The sequence below is a fragment of the Coregonus clupeaformis genome, chromosome 14 (genome assembly GCF_020615455.1).
Source record: "Coregonus clupeaformis isolate EN_2021a chromosome 14, ASM2061545v1, whole genome shotgun sequence".
NCBI classification, from domain to species: Eukaryota; Metazoa; Chordata; class Actinopteri; order Salmoniformes; family Salmonidae; genus Coregonus; species Coregonus clupeaformis.
In genome coordinates this window covers 44,562,462-44,585,950 of record NC_059205.1, presented here as the reverse complement: position 1 = coordinate 44,585,950, position 23,489 = coordinate 44,562,462, and the positions used below count along the sequence as shown (strand labels likewise).

Sequence of the window (23,489 nt, the reverse complement as noted above, 5' to 3'; positions counted from 1 at the left end):
CACTGCATCTCAGTGCTTGAGGCGTCACTACAGACCCCCTAGTTCGATTCCAGGCTGTATCACAACCGGCCGTGATTGGGAGTCCCATAGGGCGGCGCACAATTGGCCCAGCGTCGTCTGGGTTTGGCCGGTGTAGGCCGTCATTTTAAATAAGAATTTGTTCTTAACTGACTTGCCTAGTTAAATAAAAAATAACAAAATATATATAGTAGTATTGGAACTCAGGGTAGGTATTCTCAGTAGGGTGAATTGTTCAGGATATAACCCAAAATGACATCAATGCAGGGAAGTGATGAGAACCTACAAACTCGGGGGGGACATTTGGTTTGGTATTAGATAAATTATAGGCTGATAGCTCTATCAATCTAAACCAGTAACTGGGAGGAAATGGACTTACAAGGTCAAAAAAAAAAAAGAGGGAAAATTTGAGTCTCGACTTGTCTCTACAGCGAATTAGCATTAAAAAGTTTGAGTACAAACGTGAGTAAAGTGTTGTGCGGGGAAGGAAGCAAAGTTATACACTTTCAGCAATTTCCAGTCATTCAATGATTCAAAGAGAGGTGTGAACAGCCCACACAAGAGACTGTTTTATTTCATACCGCAATAGAAAAGTATGACTCCAGTAGTTCATCATTTCCATATATTATAATACAGATGCAGAATTGAAAGTTTATTCTTTAAACAGCCTAGTATTTTACAAGAAATTGATAACTACTTGGAACTTTCGAACATGTCCTTAAAACAGGACATCAGTGGGCACACATCCTTGGCTCCTACAATACCATCACCATCCACGAACAACCGGCAGAAAACAGAAGGGAGGGAAGGAGGAGAAAGGGGGGGGGGGGAGAAAAACATTCAATAAATAAAAATAACAAAACAGAAAAAAAGTTATATTTTCCCCCCAAAAACCCCCTGCCACCCCACACGTTACATTTCATGGGGAGAAGATTGCATCAGGTAACGTCTCTCTTTTGCGTACTTTCAGACAAGATACTAGGAGGGGACTGAACAGCCGACCATAGACAGGGAGAGACATCCATGTCCTCCTCTCAGCTCTCTTCTTCGGGAGAAGTCAGATTTGGCCTATAAATTGATTGATTTGTTGGTCAGTTTGTTCGATGTTTCATTGCTTGGTTGGTTTTTATGTTCCATTTGATTGTTTGGCTGCTTCGTTAGCCTTCTCCCTGTCTCACATAGGGGTGACATACTCATTAGGGATGTTTTTTTGGGGGGTCCTCTAGCACTGGAAAGCATCCCCAGCTTCCAATGACAAATGTTAAATTAACATACAAAACAGAACGGAAAGAGGATGCTGTTTGAAAAAGTAAAAGGGGATCGGGGTGGGGTGGTTGTAGGGGGTAAAATGGCAGCTGTTCAGAGCGATATGGTCAGTGGGTTTGGCAGCAGAGCAGTCCCTTTAAAAGTCCTCCACCGTCTCAATCTCGCCCATGTTCAACCTCTCAGACGCCGCATTCACAGAAAAACCTGGGAAGATGAGAGGGAACAGGGAAAGTGAATGTAGTATCAGAGGTATGCATGTGGTAGTCATAGCCAGAAACAATTTATGGAAGAGATGCTAATCCAATTAGCATTAGCCGTAACACCAATGAGAATGCTAACCGCTCATTTTCAATGTACATTCTGGGTCAAGGAGTGCACTCCTTTAAGGATTGAATGGGAATCAATTGGGCACTAGCTCAACAACCCAACATTCGCATGAATTACGTGAGCAAGACGCACAACATTACAGATATTTTCAGAGATTATCAACTTTTTCTCCTTAATATCGCATAGTTTTTAAATTGTGACATTACGTACTTTCAAGGAAAATAAACAGTTTCTTGACTAATAACCGGACTTTCTAGAGGGCAGTGCTTGACGAATGGCTTAGCAACCGTGTGACGCAGCATTTCAACGTGAATGTGATTGGCCAAGAATCCCGCCTGCTCCCAGCCTTAAATACATTGGCCATTCATCTTTGGTGCTGTTTAGGGCCTTTCACTAGAATGTCTTGGTGTAGTACTGTTTTTTGAAATTGGTGGATAGTTCATGCTCTGGGTTGTCAGCTAAAGCTGTATCAAATATGAGGAGAGATTTAGGATGATGATAAAATAACAAATTGACAATGATTGATAAATGACAACAGTGCTTCAATAGTTTATTCCTCACCTAGCAGGCTGGGGTCTGCCCGGACCATCTTCTGCTTTTTCTTCTTCTTCCCTGAGGTGACGGTCTCGAAGCGTGCCTGCTGCTGGAGGCTGGTGTGGTTTGACTGGTACAGAGACGGAGAGCTCGTCCCGCTCACACCCCACACTGAATCCTGGGAAATGGAGTCACAAAGCAAATGAGGGGTCAGATAACTACTAACATTGGTAGCAGGGTATTGATTAATGTTTGTATGGTTTTCTGGAATATTATGGTCCAGCATTTATAACAGTTCTCTATAGGTCTCTCTCTCTCTCTCTCTACCTGGTGGACCAAGGTAACATTTTGAAAACCCTTAAACAGTGGTCAGTGACCAACCTTGTTATGGGAGAACTTTTGATCCAGCCTAGAACCAACACACCTGACTCAACGCATAAACTGCTCATGAAGACCCAGGGATGTGACCAGGACAACATGGGAAAGCAGGGAAATCTGTACAATTCTAGTATCTTTCTGACTAGAACGCAACATAATTCCAAAGCACTTCTCCAATGTTCTTTTCATAAAAAAAAACAAAAACAATTATTTGGGTTATTTTTGACACTATTTAGACAGGGAGAAAAATCAGAGAGGGTACAGGCAAGGTGGGAGACACAGATTGAAGGGTTGGAGCAGGGATTGAACCCTGGTCTCTGGAGGGGAGGGGAGTATACATGTGTCTAAGCAGGGAGCATTACCGCTAGACCACAAGCCCTCCAATGACCTGTTCTGCTGTTTCTCTCTCACCTGCTGTTGCTGTTTCAACGTTGGCTGCTGGTTCTGCGGGGCCTGGGGCGGTTTCTGTTGGTTGGCATTCTGCTTGGCACGGCGCTCAAGGAACTGCTTGGCAAACTCCTTGGCCTCGGACGTGTCCCCCAGGTAGGCGCGCACGTAGTCGTGCACCTCGTACGGACTGTCCACCTCCTTCAGGAAGGACGCAAATGTCGGGACTGCAGCAAGAGGAGGAAGAGGAGTGGGTGAGTTTTAAAGATGGGACCACACAGTGAAGGTTACTTTAGGTTCAAGGTACCTTTAGAACCCTATTTCCTATATAGTGCACTATTTTTGACCAGGGCCCATAGGGAATAGGGGTGCCATTTCAGACACACCTAGATTGTTGGTATGTATAGTACATCAAAGAGAGACTCACAGTCCAGGTTGTCGGCAGTGTTGAGGGTGTGTGTGTGTGTGTGTGTGTGTGTGTACTCACCGTCCAGGTTGTTGGCGGTGTTGAGGGTGTGTGTACTCACCGTCCAGGTAGTTGGCGGTGTTGAGGGTGGTGTGTGTGTGTGTGTGTGTGTGTGTGTGTGTGTGTGTGTGTACTCACCGTCCAGGTTGTTGGCAGTGTTGAGGGTGTGTGTGTGTGTACTCACCGTCCAGGTTGTTGGCAGTGTTGAGGGTGTGTGTGTGTGTGTGTGTGTGTGTACTCACCGTCCAGGTTGTTGGCAGTGGAGGGGGGGGGTGGTGTGTGTGTACTCACCGTCCAGGTTGTTGGCGGTGTTGAGGGTGTGCAGGGTCTTCTCACACCACTGCATGAAGCCATCCTGCTGTCTCTTATTGACCCCCTGGAACAACTTCAGCAGCTTCTCCTCTTCCTCCACCTTCTTATTGGCCCGACTGCTGCTCACACAGTTACCACACACCATTAGATACACTGACTTCCTTTTTTAACAACCAAGTAATCCATCGTATTGAATTATATCAGCCTCATTTGAACACACTAAGGGGAAAATCCTAACTTCCACTTTGGTGGAATTTTCACTTAGTGTGTTGACATCAGCGTATGACTAAGTGAAATTTAAACTTCAGTGGAAATTAGGATTCTGCCCTTAATAACTAAAATATAAATACTAGTGGTATAAAATTGTCCTTCCAACGACCTTGAGTCCAGCAGCCAAAATAGAAACTGTCAATCAGGTGAGAGCTGTCAACCAAGTGTCCTGAGGTTGTCCATGAAATTGTACCTGATGTTGGCGTTGCCTTTGTTGTTCTTCTGAGCGTTGGGCTTCCTGGCGGGGGGTGGGGCCTGTGGCGGGGGCTGGGCCGTCTCCTTCACCTCCTCGTCCCAGAAGCCCATGTTGGAGTTGGTGCTGTCACCCCAGATGCTGCTGTCCCCGCCCCAGTTAGGAGCCCCGCCACCACCGCCACTGGTGGCCACCGAGCCCCACACCGAGGGGCTCAGAGCGGTGGTCTAGGGGAAGAGGGGTTAGAGAGAGAGAGATCAAACCTGGTCAGACCAGTGTCATTACGTCAAAGAAGTACTCAAACATGTTTGTCTTTGATCCTGATTCAACATGTCAACTAATCATCAAGTTCTTGATTAGATTAACCAGGTAAGCTAGTTCAGGACTACATACACATTTTGAAATGTCCGGGGGTCCCCAAGGAAAGGTTTCAGAAACAGTTTTAGACAACAGTATCAGCAGTCTTCCATATCATGTATTTGGCTATGAATGAATGCAGACAAATTAATTAATGAATTAATGAGCGAACCAACTCACAGCTCTGTTCTGGGCGCGGTTCTGCTGGGTGACGGTGGGGTGACTGGGCTGCTGGCCCCCACTCCCCTGCTCCTTCCTCTGCTTTACCTGCTGGGCCTCCTCCCTCTGGATCTCCAGCAGGGACTTGGTGGTGGCTGGCTGCTTGGCCATGCTGCCCCAGCCAGAGAGCTTGGCTTGGGGATTCCGGGCCTCCTGCAGGGCCTGCTGCTGCTGCAGCTTCAGGAGCTCCGCCTGCTGGCGCCGCTGCTGCATGGGGGGAGGGGGGGTCATGAGTAAGGCTTTAGGATATAAAGCATGATGGATGGTAGAACATTTCTATCTCATGCTACCTTAGTGCTAAGTAAGAGGGAAAACTCATTATCATCCATAATATCGTATCGAAACATGTGCAAGAAATTGGTAGCACAATAAAGTGCTTAAGGAGTGCCACCCATGTTAAATGTAATACTTGACCTCCTCTCGTGCCTGTAGCTCCCTCTCCTCCTCCACTTTCTGGATCTCAGCAAGCGACAGGGCGTTCTGGGACTGGGAGATGGCTGCTGCCGTGACTGCTGACTGCTGGCCCCACTTAGAGGAAGACGGCAGCTACGGGACAGGACAAAGATTAGGTTAGTCAGAGACAGAATGCAAAGAAGGCCAGTCAGGGCCTTATCCATGACAGAGAAATATTCACATACAGAAACTCATGGACAAATACAGTATTTCTGATGTTCTGACCTCTATTGTTAGTTGGATAGTGCATTTGTCTATAGGCTATATTTTATTTAACCAGGAAGTCCCATTGAGGTCAAAATACCTCTTTCCTAAGGCAGACTTGAAATAGTATAGTATCGTGTATAGGGCTGGGAATTGCCAGGGACCTCACGATACGATATTATCACGGTCCTCTGGTGCCGACACGACATGCAATTCTCACGATTCTCTATTTATTGCGATTCAACACTTTCCAAACATATTGCTCATCATGTCTGTTGCAGACGGACAAGACAGAGCCATGACAAAACAAGTTTTAAATCAGTCATGGAAATAAAAGTGCTGAAAACAAATTGGCTCCCTATTTAAAAAGAAGATGGAGAACAAGCTATGAAGGAAAAATACAGGAGTTTTGGTGCAGGTACAGCCAACTAGCGCAAAAATAATATTGCGATATTGCCAAAACGATACATCGTCAAAAATAATATCCCGATACGTAACTATCAATCCCCCCCATCACTAATAGTGCAGTAGATGGTACCTAACTGTTGCTGCTGTTGTAGTGTTAAGTGTCTTCAGTGATGTGTTAAGTTAGTTACCTTCATCTGGGCTAGCTGTTGTTGCTGCTGTAGTCGGCGGAGCGCCTCCTGCTGCTGCTGCCTCTGTCTGGCTAGCTCCTGCTGCCTCACCGCCTCCTGCTCCCTCCTTTTCGCCTCCTCCTGCTGTTGCCTTGCCAACGCCACCGCGGCCGCCGCCGCCTCCTCTTGCCGCTTCTCCTCCTCACGCCTCCTCAGGGTCTCCAGCTCCTCCTGCTTTCGGCGCGCCTCCTCCTAAGGAGCAACGACAAAGCGTTTTTTAGAATAGGGTCAACTTTATTGAACACTCTTTTGTTGCTGAGAAATGCAGATGTGCTTTCTGATTTACATAAATTCACTGAAAACTGACTAACATACAGTTATATTAACAGTATTGCAGTTTTCATGTAGCCTACTTTTGGCCAGCTAATAGCCTAACCACCGATCAAGCAATATTATGAACTAAACGTTCAAATCCTGTTGCTGCTGAGACAATATAGGTCAAATTAAGATCCTACACCTGTATGTGGAAATGTGCATTTAGTATCACCTGTCCACACAATAAAGGGCAGGGTCGTGTTCATTAGGCACACAGTAGCAAAAAATGTTTTAGTAATTCCTATTGAAAACCAAAGTTGCTCCTTCCCATTGTACTAAATGTTGTTCTATTTGGTGCCTACTGAACACGACCTTGTACTGGTCTTTATTGTGAAACCCAGTACCTGTTTGCGGAGGAACTCTTCCCTTTGCTTCCTCTCCTCCTCCTCTTCCCTCCTCCTCTCCTCCAGTCTGCGGAGGGCCTCCTCCTGTGCCTGCCGCTCCTCTTCCTCCTCTTTCTGTTGGCGCTGCGCCTCCTCCTGCTTCCGCTGCCTCTTCAATGCCTCCTCCTGTGGATAGAAAAATCAATCAAATCAGTTGCATTAAACAGAAATTAAAGCCTCCTCTTAGGAATTTACAGGCTAACTTGCAACTCTCTAGCCAATCATATATTGAACATCAACAAAGCTGAAATGGTATTATGACTGGCTTATTTCAGCAGGCAACAGTCTAATGACCGCCCCCACCTGTTTATGACGTGATAGCTCCTCCTCCTCCAGGCGTTTGTGTTCCTCCTCCTGTCTGGCCCGTAACACCTCCTCCAGTCTTTTCTTCTCCTCCTCCTCCCTCTTGGCACTCAGCTCTGCCTCACCCCGCTCACGCTCCAGCTGATGAGGAACCTTTAGAGTTAATAAGTAAATCACATAAAACATTTATGTTTTGACATAACTCAGTGAAGCATGAAGTAAACGGCAATGTTCGGGCCGATTTCCACAAACAACTAAGAGCAAAAATTCTCTGCTGTTTTGGTCCAGTAGCTACCACGATGTAGCAGAGTGAAGCCAGTGGTGGAAAAAGTACCCAATTGTCATACTTGAGTAAAAGTAAAGATACCTTAACAGAAAATGACTCAAGTAAAAGTGAAAGTCATCCAGTAAAATACTTATTGAGTAAAAGTCTAAAAGCATTTGATTAGAAATATACTTAAGTATCAAAAGTAAATGTAATTGTTAAAATAAACTTAAGTATCAAAAGTAAAAGTATAAATAATTTCAAACTCCTTATATTAAGCAAACCAGACGGCACCATTTTATTATTTTCTTTACGGATAGCCAGGGGCACGCTCCAACACTCAGACATAATTTACCAATAGCCAGGGGCACGCTCCAACACTCAGACATAATTTACAGATAGCCAGGGGCACGCTCCAACACTCAGACATAATTTACAGATAGCCAGGGGCACGCTCCAACACTCAGACATCATTTACAAACTAGGCATTTGTGTTTAGTGAGTCCGCCAGATCAGAGGCAGTAGGGATGACCAGGGATGTTCTCTTGATAAGTGCATGAATTGGACCATTTTCCTGTCCTGCTAAGCATTCAAAAAGTAACAAGTACTTTTGGGTGTCAGGGAAAATGTACAGAGTAAAAAGTACATTATTTTCTTTAGGAATGCAGTGGAGTAAAAGTAAAAGTTGTAAAAAAATAATAATACGAAAGCAACATGCAACAATTTCAAAGATTTTACTGACTTACAGTTAATAGGAAATCAGTCAATTGAAATAAATCCATTAGGCCCTAATCTTTGGATTTCACATGACTGGGCATGGGAGCAGCCATGGGTGGGCCTGGGAGGCCATAGGCCCACCCACTTGGAAGCCAGGTCCACCCACTAGGAAGCCAGGCCCAGCCAATCAGATTTCGTTTTTTCCTGCCAGATTTCGTACTGCCAAATTCTCAAAAACAATGTTGGAGGCAACTTATGGTAGAGAAATGAACATTCAATTCTCTTGCAACAGCTCTGGTGGACATTCCTGCAGTCAGCAGGCCAATTGCACACTCCCTCAAAACTTGAGACATCTGTGGCATTGTGTTGACACAAAACGGCACATTTTAGAGTGGCCTTTTACTGTCCCCAGCACCTGTGTAATGATCATGCTGTTTAATCAGCTTCTTGATATGCCACACCTGTCAGGTACATGGATTATCTTGGCAAAGGAGAAATGCTCACTAACAGGGATGTAAACTAATTTGTGCACAACATTTGAGAGAAATAAGCTTTTTGTGCGTATGGAAAATGTCTGAGATCTTTTATTTCAGCTCATGAAAAACACTTTACATGTTGCGTTTATATTTTTGTTCAGTATAGTAAAGTAATGTAAAGTAACGACTTATGTACTTTAAAGTATTTTTACTTAAATAATTTATACCACTGAGCGAAGCACACGTGTGCACATGCACAGATACTCTGTCACTGTGTGAGAGCAAAGTCTTGTTGCTGCTTGTGACAATTCATAACGCTGAACCTTTAAAGTGTTTAAAACGGTCAAATTCCCCACATTGAGCCCTAGCCCTGGGCACTTCATAAAGATCTGAAACTTAGGATTGCATAAGTATAGACAATATGGTGCTCTTACCTTGGCAGCCTTGTTCTTCTCCAGCTGTTGCATCTGTTCTATGGTGGGGGCCTGGGCCATGGAGTCTATGGGCAGATCCCACACGCTGCTGCCCTCCCACGCTGCACAGCCACACAAAACAGACAGTCAGTAAGGCTGGATGGATGGTCATTATATATATATATATATCATTGATCCCCATTCATTCCCTTTAGTTCATATGATTTTGAGCTTTCACCACTTTTTGGTGAATTGAGGAGCACAGTATTTTGCTGTCTTCTAGAGGTTCAGATACTCACATTTTCAAAAGCTAAATTGGTTATAAACATCAGCCCAAAACAAAACGTGTGCTAGTGTTTTCAGAGTGTGTTCTGGATCGAGTCTTACCACTGGGTGTGGGTTGCTGGATGTTTGATGTGCAGGAGGCTTGAGAGGTGTTCTGCATTTCCCACACAGAACCCTGGGAGTCTGGTACGGACATGGACTGAGTCACAGGAGGTAAGAGACTCTCAGATGTTCTACACAGGAAGACAAACACAGAAATTGTATAAATAACCAGAACACACCAGTATGTTGACAAGGCATTGTATATTGCCCACAGTCAAAGATGTTTGAGGAGAACCCGTGTCATAATGTGTGTATATATGTCTTCATCTTACATTGTAGTCATTTAGCAGATGCTCGTATCCAGAGCGACTTACAGTTAGTGCATTCATCTTAATATAGCTAGGTGAGACAACCACATATCACAGGCATAGTAAGTACATTTTTCCTCAATAAAGTAGCTATAAGGTAGTAAAGGGGGGGAAAAGTCAAGTGCGAGTGTTCGTTCACGGAAGGCTCTTTTTCTGAGGGTCTAGTAATGCTGAAGGTGTGTGTGCGCATCTCCAACTTCATCTTAAGGTCCTGGTATTGCAGTAAAGGTGTTTGTGTGCAGATATGCTTACGTGTTTTCCGCTGACCTCATCTTGAGGGCCTGGTATTGCTGGAGGAGCAGGTTGATCTGCTGCTGCTGTTGCTGCTGCTGCTGGTGTGGTGCTGAGCTGAGGGCCTGGGCTTTCTGCTGGGCCAGGGCCTGGGCGTACTGCTGCCTCAACAGGTACTGGTACTGCAGCTGCTGCAGCTGGTACAGGTTGAGGGCCGTCAGCTCCTGCTGCCGCTTCAGACGCTCCTGGTCCCCGGCGTCACCCTGTGGGGACAGGCGGAGTAAGACATAGGATAGGCAAGGGGACAGAGAAGTAGAGCCACGACACAGGCAAAGGGACGACCACCTGGGCTGCGTTCAGCATGGCACAACGTTGTGGAACGTTCAATATGTTATGTAGAGTCAATAAGCCTCTGACTTAGAATAAGGAATCGCAACGGTCACAACGTTTGCCTTCTGAACGTGCCCTAGGCTAAACATAAACTTGATTTGTTTTGACCATTAGAAGATGCAGATGGTGCGAGGTGAATCGGAATCATATTGAATTGCCCATAGAATAATCAAGATTAATCTCACGATAATACAAAGTAGTGAATTCTAGAAAGCTCAGGTGTATGATGGTTACCAGTAGGGGTGGCGGTGCTGGGCCGGGGGCAAAGGGCACCCTGCCCCACATCTTGATGATCTCACCCAGGGGCTGGAAGACCTCGTCACAGCCTCTCTTCACCAGCAGGTTCATGGTGAAGTAGCCAGCCTGGAACCACTCTGTCATCTCCGGGTTACTGAACGGACCTGGAGAGGGGGAGACATGGAGGGGGACATTATTAGATTTGACAAAGTCACTTTTACATTTCTCCATTTACTGGTTGCAGTGTATGCAGACTTTCATTCAGAGTAGCCCCGTTCCCCTCACTCTGTCTCACCCTGTATCTCTCCCTGGGGGTCTTTATAAAACCACTTCAGAGCAGCCTCATGTGTGAGCGGCAGGCCGGCTGGTTTGTGTGCTGAGCTCTTGGCAGCCAGCCGGTCATCACCGTCCTGTAGATAAGCCACCATCTTCTCTGCCTCCTACGAGAGAGAGAGAGAGAGACAGAGCGAGAGACAGAGCGAGTTGAATTTGATTTTACATTCATGACAGTATCCCAAAACAAACACCATTATCTCAGCTTATCGCAGGGAGAGATAGCAAAATGACGTTAGATTTCATTACAATTCAATAAACACCCTCTCCATACTCTTGACGTGTTCCAAAAATGAACCCACACTGCATGTTTCATGTCCAGACATGCTCCAAATTCAGTTACACCAAAACCAGCTTGGTAACTTTCACTAACTTGCTCAACATGCAGCTCTGTAACCAACTAACTTCTACCAGAAACAGTAGTCATTGTCCACTAACTTGTTCAAAGTGCTTCAGTCCCTCATCTTCATCCATGGTGCGGTGTGGCGGCATGGCCGTGGGCCTTCCGATGGGCGCCATGAGGTCCGTGCTGGTGGCAATAATGTTAGGGGCCATGATAGACGTGCTCTGGGCCATGAGACTAGCACTGAAGGGCAGCGGGGCGGGCATGACCACGGGCACCTCCAGGGGCTTCTGCTGCATCCGGATGGTGGGCGACGGGGCCGACACTGGAGACACTGGACGGGACAGAGACAAGAGGGTGTGGGGTTAGTCTCTCACAATCCGGAGTGTGTATATTTTAAGCACAAGCTTACTGTGGAAAACAAAGGTATCATTTACTCACAGGTGGAGGTGGTTTAAAGAAAGACGCAACAATATGTCAACAAAAACAGTCTCAAGAGGGCACAAATGTGAGAGTTCTGACTCCATTCCTCCACTGCTTGTGTGTAAACCTACCTGTGAGAGTGTGTGCAGCGGTGTGGGGGATGGGGAGGGAGTCCAGCATTGTGTTGGGCAGGGGGACTTTGTTGGCCTCTGGCCTGTGTTCCGGGGCTGGGGTTCGCTCAAATGGCCTCTCCAACGGCCTCTCAGGCTCCTCCACTCTGTTGGGCTGGCTAGGGGGCAGCAGGGTGGTGGGGGGCTGGGGCTCAGGAGGAGAGGGAGCCTCCTCCACCGCTCTACCCACATCTGAGAAAAAAAACAAGACACATTAATCAATGTTTATCTCCACATAGACAGTTTACTATTGGGAGCAAAAATACAGTATGCCGGACAGTTTTTACTCTTCTTAACTCACCCTGTTTTCTGTCGGGCTCTCTCCTGGCCTCTCCGTCTGTGTCTTTGGTCTCCCGGGGCTGTCCGTCCTCCTCCAGACCCTCGTCACATTCCTCCAGGGGTCTGAAGTCCAGCTCTGCCTCCTCCAGGATGGGCTCCTTGGGAGCTTTCTGTGGGGGGAGAAAAAATAAATAAATAAATATCCATCTATATATATATATATATATATATATATATATACACACACACACACACACATACATACACATATCTATATCTATATCCATATACATACACACACAGACATTACCAGTCAAAAGTTTGGACACCTACTCATTCCAGGATTTATCTTGATTTTTACTATTTTCTACATTGTAGAATAATTCTTCAAAGTAGCCACCCTTTGCCTTGATGACAGCTTTGCACACTTTTGGCATTCTCTCAACCAGCTTCATGAGGTGCCTTGTTGTGGAATTTCTTTCCTTCTTAATGCATTTGAGCCAAACATGTGTGTGTTATTTCATAGTTTTGATGTTTTCACTATTATTCTACAACGTAGAAAATAGTAAAAATAAAGAAAAACCCTTGAATGAGTAGGTGTCCAAACTTTTGACTGGTACTGTATATACAGTTGAAGTCGGAAGTTTACATACACTTAGGTTGGTGTCATTAAAACTTGTTTTTCAACCACTCCACAAATGTCTTGTTAACAAACGATAGTTTTGGCAAGTCGGTTAGGACATCTACTTTGTGCATAACACAAGTAATTTTTCCAACAATTGTTTACAGACCGACTATTTCATTTATAATTCACTGTATCACAATTCCAGTGGGTCAGAAGTTTACATACACTAAGTTGACTGTGCCTTTAAACAGCTTTGAAAATTCCAGAAAATGATGTCATGGCTTTAGAAGCTTCTGATATGCTAATTGACATCATTTGAGTCAATTGGAGGTGTACCTGTGGATGTATTTCAAGGCCTACCTTCAAACTCAGTGCCTCTTTGCTTGACATCATGGGAAAATCAAAAGTTGTAGACCTCCACAAGTCTGGTTCATCCTTGGGAGCAATTTCCAAACGCCTGAAGTTACCACGTTCATCTGAACGAACAATAGTACGCAAGTATAAACACCATGGGACCACGCAGCCGTCATACTGCTCAGGAAGGAGATGCGTTCTGTCTCCTAGAGATGAACGTACTTTGGTGCGAAAAGTGCAAATAAATCCCAGAACAACAGCAAAGGACCTTGTGAAGATGCTGGAGGAAACAGGTACAAAAGTATCTATATCCACAGTAAAACGAGTCCTATATCGACATAACCTGAAAGGCCGCTCAGCAAGGAAGAAGCCACTGCTCCAAAACCACCATAAAAAAGCCAGACTACGGTTTGCAACTGCACATGGGGACAAAGATCGTACTTTTTTGAGAAAAGTCCTCTGGTCTGATGAAACAAAAATAGAACTGTTTGGCCATAATGACCATTGTTATGTTTGGAGATAAAAGGGGGTAGCTTGCAAGCCAAAGAACACCATCCCAACCGTGAAGAACGGGGGTGGCAGCATCATGCTGTGGGGGTGCTTTTCTGCAGGAAGGACTGGTGCACTTCACAAAATAGATTGCATCATGACGATGGAAAATGTTGTGGATATATTGAAGCTACATCTCAAGACATCAGTCAGGAAGTTAAAGCTTGGTCGCAAATGGGTCTTCCAAATGGACAATGACCCCAACCATACTTCCAAAGTTGTGGCAAAATGGTTTAAGGACAACAAAGTCAAGGTATTGGAGTGGCCATCACAAAGCCCTGACCTCAACCCTATAGAACATTTGTGGGCAGAACTGAAAAAGCATGTGCGAGCAAGGAGGCCTACAAACCTGACTCCATTACACCAGCTCTGTCAGGAGGAATGGGCCAAAATTCACCCAACTTATTGTGGGAAGACTACCTGAAACATTTGACCCAAGTTAAACAATTTAAAAGGCAATGCTACCAAATACTAATTGAGTGTTTGTAAACTTCTGACCCACTGGGAATGTGATGAAAGACATAAAAGCTTAAATAAATCATTATCTCTACTATTATTCTGACATTTCACATTCTTAAAATAAAAATTGGTGATCTTACCTGACCTAAGACAGGGAATTTTTACTAGGATTAAATGTCAGGAATTGTGAAATACTGAGTTTAATATATTTGGCTAAGGTGTATGTAAACTTCCGACTTCAACTGTATATGATGACACCTTTGCACACTCTTGGCATTCTCTCAACCAGCATCACCTGGAATGCTTTTCCAACAGTCTTGAAGGAGTTTCCACATATGCAGAGCACTTGCTGGCTGCTTTTTCTTCACTCTGCCGTCCGACTCATCCCAAACCATCTCAATTGGGATGAGGTGGTAACTCTAATGAACTTACCCTCTGCAGCAGAGTTAACTCTGGGTCTTCCATTCCTGTTGCGGTCCTCATGAGAGCCAGTTTCATCATAGCGCTTGATGGTTTTTGAGCCTGCACTTGAAGAAACTTTCAAAGTTCATGAAATGTTCTGTATTGACGGACCTTCATGTCTTAAAGTAATGATGGACTGTCATTTCTCTTTGCTTATTGGAGCTATTCTTGCCATAATATGGACTTGGTATTTTACCAAATAGGGCTATCTTCTGTATACCCCCCTACCTTGTCACAACACAACTGATTGGCTCAAACGCATTAAGAAGGAAATCAATTCCACAAATTAACTTTTAAGAAGGCACACCTGTTAATTGAAATGCATTCCAGGTGACTACCTCATGAAGCTGGTTGAGAGAATGCCAAGAGTGTGCAAAGCTGTCATCAAGGCAAAGGGTGGCTATTTGAAGAATCTCAAATATAAAATATATTTTGATTTGTTTAACACTTTTTTGGTTACTACATGATTCCATATGTGTTATTTCATAGTTTTGATGTATTCACTATTATTCTACAATGTAGAAAATAGTAAAAATAAAAAATACTTGAATGAGTAGGTGTGTCCAAACTTTTGACTGGTTGTGTGTGTGTATATATATATATATATATATCTCTATCTTATCATGAAAGGCTCCATATGTCCTCATAGCAGCCTGGCATTCACAGAGTTCCATGTCTCACAGTGCTCCGATGCCATACTTGTAATTGCTGCAAACAAATTGCCCATTGGGGAAAACAATTCATTGCTCGGTAGACTTCAATCATGTATGCACATCCTACTTAATTTCTTAAACCTTTCTTTGGCCCAGCACCCATTAACAAGTGATGTTTGTTAGACTATTCACTCACTCGAACCTTGAGCGAAAGGAAGGCCCCGGAGGAGTCGAAGGTGCCCGTCTCCTCTTCAGCGTCCTCCAGACACCACTCTGGCAGGCTGCCTCCATCCTCCTCCAGGCTGCCGCTGCCCGATGGGGGATGCCTGTAGCCGCGCTCATCCTCCCTGGCGTCGAACGGGAGCCTGCGCTGCCGCGGCTGCTCCCCCGGGTGAGCCTCTCGCCACCCTGCCGACCGCGGCCCTTCTGAGGAGGAGAAGAGCGGTTTAAGGACCCCGTCGGCTTTACGCCAGCCAGTCTCTCATATTGAAGCCCACCACTTTATGTTGCTGTTTCTTAGATGCATGTGATGCTTTCTTTTGTGAAGTTATGGATGGATTAGAGTATTTCCTGTTGAAAACCTGTTCTCATTTAGGTGGCCTAGAGGCCTTAACAAGAGGGATTGTAATATGATTTGAGGTGTCCATTGTGATTTAAGGGTTGTATTGAGATAGGCCTGCAATTGAAACCATCACCCACACACACACACGACAGGACACTTTGTGGTGGTAGCAGTTTGGGATCACTACAGGGCACACCTGGACTCGGGGGGCACCACCGGTCGCTGTCCCATCGTGAGGCACCCGCTAGGCGCCAGCCCCCCTCGTCACCATCCTCACCATTCACTTCGTCCCGGGACGTGCGCCAGTTCTCACTCTCCGAACGCGTGAAGTCATGCTTCCTCACAGGCAAGCCCCCCACACCGGTCCCAACCTCCTCGTAGTTAGCACGGACTGGAGAGGAAACGATTGAATAACTTTATGTTATCAAAGAGGAACATCAATCTTGACAATTTTATCCAAATAAAAAACATATTCAATACATACATACATACATACAGTGCATTCGGAAAGTATTCAGACCCCTTGACTTTTTCCACATTTTGTTATGTTACAGGCTTATTCCAAAATGGAATAAATTGCTTTATTTTCATCAATCTACACACAATACCCGATAATGACAAAGGAAAAACAGGCTTTTAGAAATGTTAGCAAATTCATAACAAATAAAAAACCGAAATATGACATTTACATAAGAATTCAGACCCTTTACTCAGTACTTTGTTGAAGAACCTTTGGCAGCGATTACAGCCTCGAGTATGACGCTACAAGCTTGACACACCTGTATTTGGGGAGTTTCTCCCATTCTTCTCAAGCTTTGTCAGGTTGGCTGGGGAGCGTCGCTGCACAGCTATTTTCAAGTCTCTTCAGAGACCTGAATCGGGTTCATGTCCGGGCTCTGGCTGGGCCACTCAAGGACATTCAGAGACTTGTCCCGAAGCCACTCCTGCAGTGTCTTGGTTGTGTTCTTAGGGTCGTTGTCCTGTTGGAAAGTGAACCTTCGCCCAAGTCTGAGGTCCTGAGCGCTCTGGAGCAGGTTTTCATTAAGGATCTCTCTGTACTTTGCTCCGTTCATCTTTCCCTTGATCCTGACTAGTCTCCCAGTCCCAGTCCCTGACACTGAAAAACATACCTACAGCATGATGCTGCCACCGCCATGCTTCACCGTAGGGATGTGCCAGGTTTCCTCCAGACATGACGCTTGGCATTCAGGCGAAAGAGTTCAATCTTGGTTTCATCAGACCAGAGAATCTTGTTTCTCATGGTCTGAGAGTCCTTTAGGTGCCTTTTGGCAAACTCCAAGCGGGCTGTCATGTGCCTTTTACTGAGGAGTGGCTCCCGTCTGGCCACTCTACCATAAAGGCCTGATTGGTGAAGTGCAGCAGAGATGGTTGTCCTTCTGGAAGGATCTCCCATCTCCACAGAGGAACTCTGGAGCTCTGTCTGAGTGAGCATTGGGTTCTTGGTCACCTCCCTGACCAAGGCCCTTCTCCCCCGACTGCTCAGTTTGGCTGGGTGGCCAGCTCTAGGAAGAGTATCTTGGTGGTTCCAAACGTCTTCCATTTAAGAATGATGGAGGCAACTGTGTTCTTGGGGACCTTCAATGCTGTAGACATTTTTTGGTACCCTTACCCTGATCTGTGCCTCAACACAATCCTGTCTCTGAGCTCTACGGACAATTCCTTCGACCTCATGGCTTGGTTTTTTCTCTGACATGCACTATCAACTGTTGGACCTTATTTAGACTGGTGTGTGCCTTTCCAAATCATGTCCAATCAATATAATTTACCACAGGTGGACTCCAATCAAGTTGTAGAAACATCTCAAGGATGATCAATGGAAACAGGATGCACCTGAGCTCAATTTCGAGTCTCATAGGAAAGGGTCTGAGTACTTATGTAAATAAGGTATCAGTTTATGTTTAACACATTTGCAAACATTTCTAAAAACCTGTTTTCGCTTTGTCATTATGGGGAATTGTGTGTAGATTGATGAGGGAAAAAATAATTTCATACATTTTAGAATAAGGCTGTAACGTAACAAAATGTGGGAAAAGGGAAGGGGTCTGAATGCACTGTATGTAGCAACGCCACAATTTCAAGCAATACTTTTAGTCTGAGGGTGTCCTGGGTCACAGTAAATAAGTTGTGAGGTTGTCTAAACATTTGCATAGCTGTACTGTTGCCTGATTAAGTAGTGTACAGAGTTACAGTTAGTACCTTGTGAAGTAGACTTTTACCCTCAGTATAAGCATAGAAAATATATATTCCTTGGAGAAACAGCATAGTTCCCCATGACAAGGAAGTGTATAAGTGCAAGGGCCTGATTCATAACCGTTGCTTAAATTAATCACAAAATATCTGCGTGCCCCATTTCTAAAAAATCTGTGCACGTACAAAAATACTGAGATTGATAAACTTGCCGCACGCCATACATACACATGTTCCCCATTATAAATCAGACCTGTGTAAAACTGCACGCGTGAACAAGCATTATAACTCTGCCTGAAAAACTTCCATTATTCACCTTTTATGGTAACAATATTGCCCTTATTTGCTGTATACTTTGGAAGTACTGGAATTAGGCCTAGACAGTATCTAAAGCACAGGAGGCTGCTGAGGGGAGAACGGCTCATAATAATGGATGAAATAGAGTGAATGGAATGTCACCAAACACATGGAAACCATGGAAACCATGTGTTTGATGTATTTGATACCATTCCACATATTCTGCTCCAGCCATTACCACGAGACCATTCTCCCAAATGAAGGTGCCACCAACCTCCTGTGATCTAAAGTAAATATTAATAGCGAACTTGGTCAAATGTCTTTGGAGGTGTTGGCAGAATGTTTTCTTTTGCAGTGACATTTGCTGTATCTGACAGTTTCTGAATTGTTGTGGACCTGTAAACAGTTAATTGAATTTAAACTATGTTGCACTGCCCGCGAATTCTGAAACATTGTCTACTAGGAAAGAAATGAATACTACAGTAGGCTTACTTAGTGGTAGCCTACACATTTCAATGCAAAATATCAACTGTGTTCATCTGTTAAATTCTACTGTATGTTATAATCCCTTTCGGATGCATAGAGCAAGAATGTTCAATTATCATCGCCTATCTAATAGGCCCAATTACATTAGAGATGTGCATGGTCATTTGCGTTATGGCCACTTAGGGAATATGAACTCATCATGGCCAGAAAAGGTGAGGAATTTATTCTGCAATGGTTATGATATATGTATAATGCATTATGTTTATAAATTAAATATTGTCAACTCGAGAAATTACAGTATTCAGGACGTAGCCTACAAACGTCAATTGAAAAGGTGAATGAAAAGGTGAATGTTCTATCGCATAGAGCAAAATACTTGAAATAGCTTATCTATTTCCTACTGTGAAGTAGGTCCAATTAAATGAGAGATGGAACGAACGGTAGCCTATCCTACCTTGCCGTTGGCCTATAGGCTATTTCACCAGTATGAAAAGGTGAGGAATTGATTATTCAATGATCATGGAAATGAAATCAATCATAGGAAATAGATGCCTATTTCTAATTACTTTAGAATGCAAAAATAAAATAAATGGCTTTTCGCTTCTCACTAATGGCAACTTATATTGAGCTACCTGTTTTGTTGTTATGAATAAGAGTGTCATCATAGTCCCCCATTTGCACAAGGCTACTAAGCTACTTCTGCCTTCTTGCAATGCAATACTTCAACCACTAGAAACTGTGCGTACGCATGGTTTAAAGTTTGCGGGGAGGAAAGCACATTCTCACGTCAAGTTGTTTTTATAAATTCCAACTTTTGCGTGAAAACTGGCAAACGCACATTTTGGGGTCTATTTTGTAAGTACGCATGATTTATAAATGAGGCCCCTAGAGGGTAAACTTACTATGATTCATCGGGAAGTGGGTAGGAGCAACTTCTGCCAAGTCAAAGGAACCGAGGAGAGAGAGAAAGCGCAAAGTCATTACATTACCTGTAAATGCTTTAAAAACGGCATTATGTATATTACATTAAACATCATTGATTATGTGATGAGCAAGTATTGGCACAAACCTGTCTCTTTTCGACTTGGCTTTTCAAACCTTCGGTCTCCCCTAGACGGGGAGAAAATAGACTCAGCATGACTTTGAAAAGGAGAAAAGAAAAAAAGAATGACTGAGCATGCAGAGTGTCAAATATAGACAGATATGACCAAAAACATGACAATTCGATCATTCTCATTCCACTGGCCTGGAACCCAGCTTAAGACGCACCCACTTAACAGGAACATTTGCATAAATCATGCATTGACGTCAAAGGTTAACGTGCGTGACGATTCCAGTTACACGCTCGTGCCTCCAGTGAGGATAGTCCATTACCTCTCCTCCCAGCTCTGGGAGCGGTGCATCTCCCTGCCCCCGCGGCCAAAGCCTCCTTCCACGTCATCAAAACTTCTTTGGTAAAACCCTCCGTCTCCTCTACCCCGACCTGCCAGACACACATTTTAAATACTTTTTTTGAATTCACAATTCACATTACAGTCGAAAAGGATTCAAACACACACACTACACTTTAATGTTGAAACTAGCTGGTTAAAATGAATTCAACCAGCTGCGATAGCTTCTGCTGACAGGAGCATTATCAAGCCTATTAACAGAGTACCGGTACTACTGTTCCATCCCTTCTGTGCAGCTGGCAAAAGATTGTTAAGATTCTTAGGGGCGGGTCTCCACCTATATATAAATCACTGGTCTCAACTAGGGCTGTGGCGGTCACAAAATTTAGTCAGCCGGTGATTGTCAAGCAAGTAACTGTCGGTCTCTCAGTAATTGACCGTTCATTAACAAACATTTAGCATCTCCTGGCTTCTACACATAGCCTACAAGCCACTGATGCTGACCTTTGGAACATCTACATTTTAAAAAAGTATAATAAATCCACCATCACAATAAAGCCATTATTTTAGACATCTAAAGTAGCATGATATGAAGAAAATGTAGTCATAGCATACTCTGAGTTGTCCTTATGTTAGGTCCTGATTTGGCTATGCCAAATGGCTGTGGACTAAACTAGTTCATTTAGCAGACAAGATTTGCTTAGAATTCCGTGGCATTATTTTGTAGTGTGAAGAATACAATTGAACATAGCTGACTAAAATAGAAAGGATATTTTCTCAAAACGATTTGAGGGAGTACGCACATGTGGCTATTCTGTGTTGAGCGGTTAACAAAGATTAATTTAGAGTTATTAATGCAACTTTAGTTCTACAAACGTTGGGCTATATGTTTAGATTTTTAATACATTGTAAGGCTGCATGATGCGACTAATGATGATTTGAATAAAGTCGCTTGAAAGGCATGAGCTCTGCTTAGTTTTTTGCGCAGGCTGTACAGTCACATATTCACAATTTGACAAGCACTTGATAATGCCTAGACTTTCACGGCGGCATGGCCTTTGTGTGGCCGTAATGCACCATAAGAAAATCCATGCCTTTTTGCGGCCAGTGGCCGTTGTGCCCGTCTCCCTGAGTGCTGCGCGCTCCATCATGTGATCGGGTCTTTCTCACAGGCTACAAGTGAAGACAGACAGATCGGGGACGCAACTGCGCGTGTCCTTATCCAATTCCGATGTGCATATTGAAGATATTGGAAGAACTGTCCACATTTACTTTTCGTCAGCCAACAAGATGAGTAGGCCTAATGAACAGCAAAATGTCAATCTACTATCCCCCATAGTACAAAGGTCGACCTATTCTATTCTGTGTGAGAAATAAATATTCCAAACATAGTCTGGGACAGCGGTGGGATGCGATAGATCCCAAATTAATACAACCACTAGCATAAAAAAAACATTGTTACGCAATGTGGCTGACGCAACAGATCAGAACGTTTAGCTTGTGACCGCAAATGCAATTATGCATGTATAATGTTTTTATTATAAAGGTGCATTTTTATGGTGAAAATTATCTTCCCTCGAACTTGAAACTCATGTGCTGCTTACGTATGCCAGTTAGGCTCTACACCCCTAGTAAAGCAGATTAATTAGCTTAATTTAAAAAAGTTATTTGGCCACTTTAGTTGTGATACAAACCTTAAAACACATAGGCCTATGGGCTAGGCTACATGAGGTGTGCGACTATGATTTGAAAAAGTCGCAAAAAAAGGTATTGTTTCTTATGTTGGGCATCATTCACAAGTGATAATATATAATTCACAAGTGATAGACTAATATTGTCACACATCAGACAACTCTTGATTTAATCTTGTCTTTACATATACAAAATATTATATGTGAGAAACAGGGGCAGCGGGAAAAAAGACATGTCATCTACGCACTTAAATAGCGAATGGAGGACGCTTTATTTTCATGCCAGGCAGGTAGGCTATACTCCTGTTGTAAATATAAGCAATGTGCTTAATATTAGGAAAGTTGAAAAATAAATATAGTAGGCCTAGCCTATAGAACGCTGATTCTCCTATTTTTAGTAGAGGCCATCACTCTGTTTTCATGCGCAATTGCATAGCCTATTGAAATGTTGCGCAACATGAGCTCATGGGCTCTCATGAAGTGTTTGATTAGATTTTCGAAAACATTTGCATTGATGTCAGAGTGATTAGAGGGACAATAGAGTGCTGAGTACAAAGCAGTTAGCAAGTTTGGTAGGCTACTAATGACCATCAGCAACATCAGAGCTTGGAGAAGCCTAATTACAGTGACTAAACGGTCACGTGGAATTTGACTGCCTTCATGAATCGTGACCGCCGGTGTGGCGGTAATACAGTCACTGCAACAGCCCTAGTCTCAACAGTCAATAGTCTAAAGTAGTTTCCTCGTCTCCTACCCTTTACCTGCATTGACATGATGAAAGAAATTAACAGTTCACCTAGTCTGTTTTTCTGATTAGTTCAGATGAAGAGGACACAAGCACAGGAAGCCACTTCAGACTGTTGAGATGGACAAAGAGACAATAGTTCTCTTTCCTCACCTCGACCCCGTGAGGTACTTCGACCCCTCGGCACCCCTGGCCCAACCGGACCCCCTCCTCTTCCCATCAGCCTGAGCACAGCGGCACTGTTTACAGACATGGAAAAATTTCTCTGTGGGGGAGAGAGGGAGCAAGAGGATAAAGAGAGAGGGGGGTGGGGGGCAGACACGTCTATAACCAACAATTCTCTATATTTGGTTACAAACAAATGGGTAAGAACAATGAGAAAGGTGTAGTCTTAATTTTGCATATTCATTCTAAACATGGCCTCATTTTTGAACAGCGAAGGCACCAACCTGCTCTTCCTCTGTAAAAGCTACAAGTGCCAGTGGTGGCAGGGGCTCCTCTTGTAAAATGGGCAGAAAATCCTTATCATGTAGGTCTACAGGGATCTGATAAGGTGAAAGAAAAGGTATGAGCAAGTAGCCATTGCAATGTCAGGTTTAATACACAAATTACAGGAAGATGGCATTATATATTTGAATTTTAAAGAAATCTCAATCCACAAAAGGATTAATCTAAATTTCATCTTGGAGCACTTTTCAGAACATGCCGATACCAGTCACTTTATTTGTATGCCAATTATGTATCCTTTTAGAACACATATCAGAATTAGTTTGCCTCACCTCCCTATCCTTGACATAAAGTGCTAGCATTTCTTCTCTCCCGTAGCGGTAGTCTGCAAGTTTATACTTTGGCATTGCAGGTGAGAGAGGTGGTGAGGTGGCAACGCTACTGCTGCTACCACCCCCATGGCCACCCCCAGACAGGGCCCGGAGCCTGGGGAAGAAACGGACAGAAAGAAAACGACAAAAAAACAAAAGTGAAATTTAGAGGACAACTGGAAGGCCTCAACATGTGA

General features: G+C 44.0%; 1 protein-coding gene across 4 annotated transcripts in view; it reads right to left on the bottom strand.

Annotated features, from left to right (window-relative positions):
• Positions 1-549: 549 nt before the first annotated feature.
• LOC121580856 (GRB10-interacting GYF protein 2) overlaps positions 550-23,489 on the bottom strand; it is a 35,558-nt gene continuing 12,618 nt past the window's right edge. The window contains exons 3-28 of one of the 4 annotated variants that reach the window (XM_045224833.1): positions 23,254-23,407; positions 22,924-23,019; positions 22,628-22,739; positions 20,022-20,130; positions 19,717-19,757; positions 19,550-19,582; positions 15,853-16,047; positions 15,291-15,520; positions 12,015-12,162; positions 11,675-11,905; positions 11,216-11,454; positions 10,740-10,884; positions 10,442-10,608; positions 9,839-10,080; positions 9,279-9,409; positions 8,913-9,013; positions 7,021-7,173; positions 6,679-6,843; positions 5,981-6,211; positions 5,142-5,273; positions 4,689-4,934; positions 4,152-4,378; positions 3,668-3,807; positions 2,935-3,137; positions 2,173-2,323; positions 550-1,488 (exon numbers count right to left, since the gene is read on the bottom strand). In XM_045224833.1, coding sequence (XP_045080768.1) covers positions 1,421-1,488; positions 2,173-2,323; positions 2,935-3,137; positions 3,668-3,807; positions 4,152-4,378; positions 4,689-4,934; positions 5,142-5,273; positions 5,981-6,211; positions 6,679-6,843; positions 7,021-7,173; positions 8,913-9,013; positions 9,279-9,409; positions 9,839-10,080; positions 10,442-10,608; positions 10,740-10,884; positions 11,216-11,454; positions 11,675-11,905; positions 12,015-12,162; positions 15,291-15,520; positions 15,853-16,047; positions 19,550-19,582; positions 19,717-19,757; positions 20,022-20,130; positions 22,628-22,739; positions 22,924-23,019; positions 23,254-23,407 — 4,090 coding nt within the window. In that variant the 3' untranslated portion in view covers positions 550-1,420. Of the gene's footprint in view, positions 1,489-2,172; positions 2,324-2,934; positions 3,138-3,667; positions 3,808-4,151; positions 4,379-4,688; positions 4,935-5,141; positions 5,274-5,980; positions 6,212-6,678; positions 6,844-7,020; positions 7,174-8,912; positions 9,014-9,278; positions 9,410-9,838; positions 10,081-10,441; positions 10,609-10,739; positions 10,885-11,215; positions 11,455-11,674; positions 11,906-12,014; positions 12,163-15,290; positions 15,521-15,852; positions 16,048-19,549; positions 19,583-19,716; positions 19,788-20,021; positions 20,131-22,627; positions 22,740-22,923; positions 23,020-23,253; positions 23,408-23,489 lie in introns of all 4 variants that reach the window. The other 3 variants (XM_045224834.1, XM_045224835.1, XM_045224832.1) reach the window with 3 other exon arrangements.